Source organism: Cyprinodon tularosa, unplaced genomic scaffold (genome assembly GCF_016077235.1).
Source record: "Cyprinodon tularosa strain WSP-4 unplaced genomic scaffold, ASM1607723v1 ctg40, whole genome shotgun sequence".
Classification (NCBI taxonomy): Eukaryota; Metazoa; Chordata; class Actinopteri; order Cyprinodontiformes; family Cyprinodontidae; genus Cyprinodon; species Cyprinodon tularosa.
In genome coordinates this window covers 387,490-394,070 of record NW_024039119.1, presented here as the reverse complement: position 1 = coordinate 394,070, position 6,581 = coordinate 387,490, and the positions used below count along the sequence as shown (strand labels likewise).

The 6,581-nt window shown below is 34.8% G+C and overlaps 1 protein-coding gene across 1 annotated transcript; it reads left to right on the top strand.

The window, feature by feature from the left end:
• The first annotated feature begins 966 nt into the window (after positions 1 to 966).
• On the top strand, positions 967 to 2,110 carry LOC119791828 (E3 ubiquitin-protein ligase RNF152-like). Its single transcript, XM_038298164.1, has 3 exons — positions 967 to 1,016; positions 1,125 to 1,495; positions 1,603 to 2,110. Exons 2-3 carry the CDS (start codon positions 1,176 to 1,178, stop codon positions 1,688 to 1,690), a joined length of 408 nt encoding a protein of 135 aa, XP_038154092.1. The 5' UTR covers positions 967 to 1,016; positions 1,125 to 1,175; the 3' UTR covers positions 1,691 to 2,110.
• Positions 2,111 to 6,581: the final 4,471 nt, after the last annotated feature.

The window sequence follows — 6,581 nt, the reverse complement described above, 5'->3', positions numbered from 1 at the left end:
ATTACTTAGATTTATATTTTGGCTGTGTTAAAAATAAGATATTATGCAAATGAAATAAGATAATTGAGTCACTTTGTTGTTTGTTTTACATAAATAATTTTGCATGTATAAACTCCCTTAACTAACTGGTTGATGCATTGAAAAATGCACAGATTTCAATTTTTAAAAATCCTGTTTTTATATAATTTCCTGCAGTGTGAATACTCCTTGAATCATAAGTGTCAGAAACACAAGCAGCCGTTGGCTTTGTTTTTCAGATTGGACACATTCTTTAAATCCAGGCTGACTGCATAACAGTTCTTAGGTTTGATGTTTCTCTTGACTTTGCAAAATTAATCCAATATTAGAACAAAGTCACAAAATAAAAAAAGGATTTGATTGTATAAAACGAATTCATCTTTAGACATGATGATCATGCATCAGTCAAGCATGGTGGTAGTAGTCTGATGATACTGTTGGCTGTATGACTCTACTAGGCGTATTGAAAGCAACAACTTGGCAGCAGCTGCTGCCACCTTTGGCAAGACCAGTTATTGTAGTCTGGGTTGTTTTCATTCTTTTCCTTTTGTTCTACTTCATGCTTCTCTTCAAGCAAAATCTAGATTCTTTCTAATAAAAGACATGGTAAATCACAGCTAATTTCACACTTTAACAAAAAAAGTGAAATAACAGTTGTGCCAGGTTGGTGCGTAAATCTGTTTTGGACTTTAAAAGTGAATTGATTAGATGAAAAATGCTTTGTTTCATCCCCTGAAATCATATAACATTTTAAAGCTGTCTACCCTGAGCCACTATTTTTTTTTTCTGTTATGTGGAAATCAAAACAAAATTCCTGCAACTTCCTGAGAATATTTATTTGGCAGAGTTACCTTCCCTGGAAAGGAAAGGTAGGTCATGTGATGGCATCTGCGGGTAGAGGGAGGGAGGGCGGAGAGCTCAATTTAAGCTGACAGGCCAGTCAAACAGTCAGTATTCTTGAAGGCAACACTGGAGAGAAGCAGTTCTAGCGCTTCCAAGTGAGTACCTCACACTGTTGCATAGCTGGATTTAAATTGTGTTTCAACATTGAAAGTTTATTTTTAAGCTTTTGTTATGTGACATTAAATTATACTATTTCTTTGCAGGCTTTTGATCTTTGGGAGAAATCTCTTGCTGGTTTACTTTCTGAAACCACAATGGTGTCCTGCGAGGAGCTTGAATGCATTATCTGCTGCAATGAATACTCCCGCACTACGAGGGTCCCCAGGGTCCTTCACTGCAAGCACACCTTCTGTGCCCCTTGCCTGGAGAAAATGTCCATCTCTAAAGGGGCCCTCTACACCGTCTCCTGCCCTCTGTGCCGCTGGGTTACCTGTGTCCCAGCCCGCCTGTCTGTGTCTGGGGCTTTGTGGATCGACACCGAGATATGGGACCAAATCACTGAACAAAAGATGAAGAAGAATCCTTCGCTGAAGAAGTTGGAAATAGAACAAGCTCAACTCATCCAGTCACCTCTGTAAGTTTATCATCAAGTTGTGCACCTTTGAACTAATAGGTGCAGTGACATTTTATACATGGCTCTTCATGTAAACATCTGCTTCAACTTTTATGTTATTTTTTCAGACCTTGTGCAGAGAGGACTAATTTCATATCTGGACTCCAGCGGCTTTTCAGCTGCGTGCCGCTGCATCAACGTGTGGAGATCTGCTGACTCTGTGGAAGAAAACATCTGGAGGGTCACATCTACGAAGTGGACTTGGAGCGCTGTATGGATTTAGAAGGACTGCTCTCACCTTATGTCAAGTTTGTCTGACATTTGGCTGTGGGTAAATTAAGCCATCCATGGTTTTTTTTCTTTTTTAAATGGAAAAAAAGAAAAAAGGTTCTAGTCCATATAAAAGGAAATTAAAGGAAAACCTCAAGTGTTATATGTAAGGATGTGTGAAATAGTTTTCCTGTAAGGAATAATTTATTATCCTAATGGTAATGTTGGATATATTTATGTATGAAATGTAATTTTATTTGTTTTAATTACTTGTGATTTGAATAATCTTACATTACATACATCTTTGTATATATGTATAGATAAAAAACATATGTACTGTATCAGGCATCCTGAGTTTTTTTTTTATGCATGCATTTTTTTTTTATTTTGTCTTGCAATATTTTTCATCCAACTGTGAATTAATTGTCTGGTAATGTGACAAAGAAATTTGAAGATTTTTAATAAATAATTTTGAAAAGAGCTTTTGCCCAAGTGTCGATTGTATATGCATGGAAAAAAGGTAATGCATACCTTTATAGTAATTATTAGTGAGACATCAAAACTGAAATCCATAAAAAAAAAAAAAAAAATTATGTTAAAATACAAACTTACCCGGTTCTTATAAATTCTACCTGCACACTTTAAGGACCTGGGATAAGATGACATTTATTGACTATTAGTATAAATTAGGAGAATTGTGAAATGATGGATTTCTAAAACATTATGCATCTGAGTCTATATGTGTGTATTAATGTGTGGTATGCTTGGAGCTCATGCTATGATGCAGCATCCTGCAGCAGCTAATTTTTTTTTAGAAAAAAAAAAACTTTCAGATTTAAAAACATTGTTTACCACCATCTATTGGTGTGTTAGTTTTTCAAATATAATTGCACGTTCTGTATCCCTTATACTGTGTTTTTCTTTATTTTTGCTAACATGCCAAGCTGAATGTCATCAGATGGAAAACGGGCGAAAGCAAAAGAGTTAGCAAATAAACCTCCAACAAAAGGCTTACTTGGAAAACCTCAAGGAAGTGAAACGAGAAAATGACTGACATAAATACAGGCGATACAGATTCCTCAGCTGTTTTGCAGGATATGTTGAATAATTTGAATTGCTTCGTTAGAAGAGGATTAAAATTCATTGTGCAGCTGCAAAATTAACAACGACACGGTTGTGTTCAGGTTTTCAGGCCGGAGCGTATTTTTTGCAGAGTTTTGTGAACATAATCGTAGGAAGATCTGTGTGGGCTCTTTGGTTAAAGAAGATCAAGGAGAGATCCCAAATACCTGGCACCATGTTTGAGGTGCAAGTAGAAGCAGGAACAAGCAAACTATAAAATGACGTTGGCAGATTTGCATGTTAAACATCAGAGCTGGGATGTGGAGCAGAGATCACAGAAGTCTTATGTAACTGAGAACTCTAGATGTGAAAAACAAAATGATTTTAAGCTTAATCGCAACAAAACTAATCCACAACAAAAGAGGGGAAGTATTTCGAAGCACAGTAAAGGATATAAACTAGTAATATAAAAATATTACTCATCCATCAGCTGCGCTTTGAAAAGAAGCTTCCTGCTGAGAATAGAGAGATTATCTCCCTTGTTTGAAATGAGACAACCTTCAGTTCAGAAGAAATGACAAACTGAAACCAAACTGTAATCTAATCTGTCCCTTTAGGCTGTTGGCCGGGACTCCCCTGAAAAAGAGGTTTTTAATCTCAATGGGATTTTTTTTCCCCCTTGTTAAATAAAGGTTAAATAAAAGAATAAATTTAGGAGCAAAATTAGATATTTTAGAGATACATTTTAAGTGGTTGGCCATGTCTGGGCTACATTTAAAAGAGGGTACTCAGAGGAGTTAATACAATTCTGCCTCCATCCAGGAAACCGTAAAACGGCAAACATGCCTACAGGAAAACACGACATGAAAAGAAAAACGCAAAACAACACGCCGCTCTTTAATAAAGACAACCAGCGTCTCACAGAGCGCAGCTTCTATGGTATTCAAAGCAACATGACCCACTATTACACCAGTAATAGTTCATACCTAAGGCAGATTTTTCATTTAGTTTCATACAAACTAAGAAGTTTGTTACTAACAGAAGACGAATAGCCAACAAAATATTTGGAATATTGTAGACGAATTGGTTTGAAAGAAAGAAATATTTTTTGTTTCTATTTAATTGTAATTTTCTATGTGTTGCATAAAATATATTTATCCCTTTTACCACTAATCAAGGGAAATATCTTTATTTAACTGAACTTTTGAAAAAAACTCTGAATCATGTCACTCTGCATCAAACTCACAACACCGAACAAAAACGCTGCATAATTGCACCATATATTTTTAATGCTCTAAATTTCCATATCGATGTGTTTTTGTGCACCATGTTTGTTTTTTGTTTTTTTTCTCCCACACTGTTAACATTTGATCAATGTTGCACTTTAAGAAATGGAAATGAGAGCTGTAAAAAATAAAATTTCATTTTGTATGCACTCTGTGTATAAAGAATGTCAATAAAAGTTGTCTAAGTATTTTGTGTTACAGCGAACAACCTCCTGGTAAACTGATTTTAATACGTTACAGTACTATTCTGACCATTTAGTCAGAATAGCAGTAAAGCTTTTCTGACTTTTTAGTGATGTGTCTATCAAACTGGAAGGCCCACTTCCCATCACCCTAATCTTTCATCCTGGTAACGTAAAAAAACAAAGCAAATAGAAATAGGAGAAATGTTTCTTATTCAGCTTCTGGTGATGGTGAAAGCAAGGTGGACAGAACCAAAGCTTTATGTGAGGATTTTATAGCAGCAAAGGGCACGTTGCTGACTCCATACTCAGCTTAATAAGCCTCTAAAACCCCTCAAACAGGCTAGAGTCCAAAACCATGTTGAAGTTTTAAACTTGACCCAAATACAATTGACAGGCTTTATATGTGAAAAGAAAGCTGTTCCAAAGAAAACATTTTGTAAACTAAATTTAAAAAAATTAAATCCAAACCAGAAATAAAACTTTGAAAAATGTTTCAGTTAAAGAAAGGTTTGAAAGTATTTTTTTTTACATTTTTATTCATATTTTCCAATGAGACCATGTTTTTATTTATATATTTATTTATTTTTTACTTCTTTTCTTCCAAAGGTGGGTTTTTCAGATTTTGTTTTATGAATTGTATTTTATAACTCACATTCTCTGGATTGAGGAGTCAAGATGTAATTTCTGTGGGTCTGCATTGGCAGCAGCATTTTTATACGGCTTGGCGGGACAAGAATATGATCCTTGAAATGCAATTAGAAAAGAATGCAATTTGTAAAGCTCATCTGAAAGACAGAAATTTGAGTTTTTTTCTTTGGGAAAAAAATAATAAAAATGAGAAAGTCTGTATCTATTTAAAAAAAATTTGAAAAATTAAATATAAAAAAAAGTAATAAGGAAAATAAAGGAAGACTAAAGAAAACGGCTGTTCAAAACATTTAAACATTAATTTTTAGATTGCATTTTTATTTCAATTTACAAGATTTTTTTTTTTCGTTTACAAAATCTGTTCTTTAGCAATGCTGGAAATGTCTATTTCTAAGTTTTTTTGTGTCCTAATGCTTGTTGTACTAATACAAGATTAGTAATACTAATACTCTACAGCTCACCACTCAAGTGAAACATTTCAGGCCTTCAGGCAGTTATTCTCAGTCATATGGCTTACAGATAGTAAAACTATCAAGATTTCTGAAGAAAACAGACTTTTAAAAAGGTGCTTTAGGCCTTTTCAAAGCATTTTCATTTTCTTTGCAGTCAAGTCTTGTTTGGGTGTCGGTTTGCATGGATTACTGGAACGATGAAGCCTGGAATGGAGGCAATCCGCCTGCGGTGTCTAACTGATTTTAGGTCATCTTCCTTTTGACAATAGACTCTCTAAGGGATGCCGCTGAAGCCATTTTTCTGTCCGATCAGGAACCATGGTAACAGGACCAGCTTTTGGACCTGTAACGCTGGGGGACGGTACCTTCAAGTCCAGCTGGGAAATGAAATCAGCATCAGCTTGTTTATAGGAGACATGAAGTGCTGTGGAAGAAAGCTGTCTGTCAGAGTCCTTGATATCAATATATAATGCACTTTACTTTCATCTAAAACAGGAATTTGGACCAATTTTTTTCTCCCTAACCGAGCTGATTCATCTAATGTCCATTGTAGCTCAGAAGTGGCTTTGACACAATGAGGCATTTGTAACCCATTTGGGCTTTTTTACTTGCTCTTACACGTTTTCCTTCCACTCAGCTTTTCCACTCAACATTTTTTTTAAATAACAATATTCTAAGACAATTTAAGGTTTTATTATCTGTAAGCTATAAACGTGACAATTATTGCAAATAAAAACCTTTAATGTTTTCACTTAGTAGTTTCGGAATCACTTCACCTTTTTATTAAATTATATTTTAAGATTAATTAAGATGTAATTTTAATAAGAACAACTTGGTTTCAATATTTTTAAATCACTTTTTTTAATTAGCCATTTTATTGGATCATTTGTAGAATTCTCCTCTCATCTGTTAAAAACTCTAGTTTTTTAATCATCCAAGTCATTTCATGAGAACCCTTCCGTCTTTCCGGTTAATTCGATTTCTTAGTCAACATGCTGACTGTGCCTTGCAGCTGCAGGACTACCTTAACAATGCTTGCTTTATTTAACAACCTTTTAAAACTGAATACGGGACTCAGACCGCAGCCTTCTCTAGTATTCAGTGACAGCTGGAGCAAAACAAGGGTTTAATCTGACATTTACATTTGGTTGGAAAGATAAATAAAAAAAAAACCGTCAATGTTTATGAGGAGAAAAATAGCGAT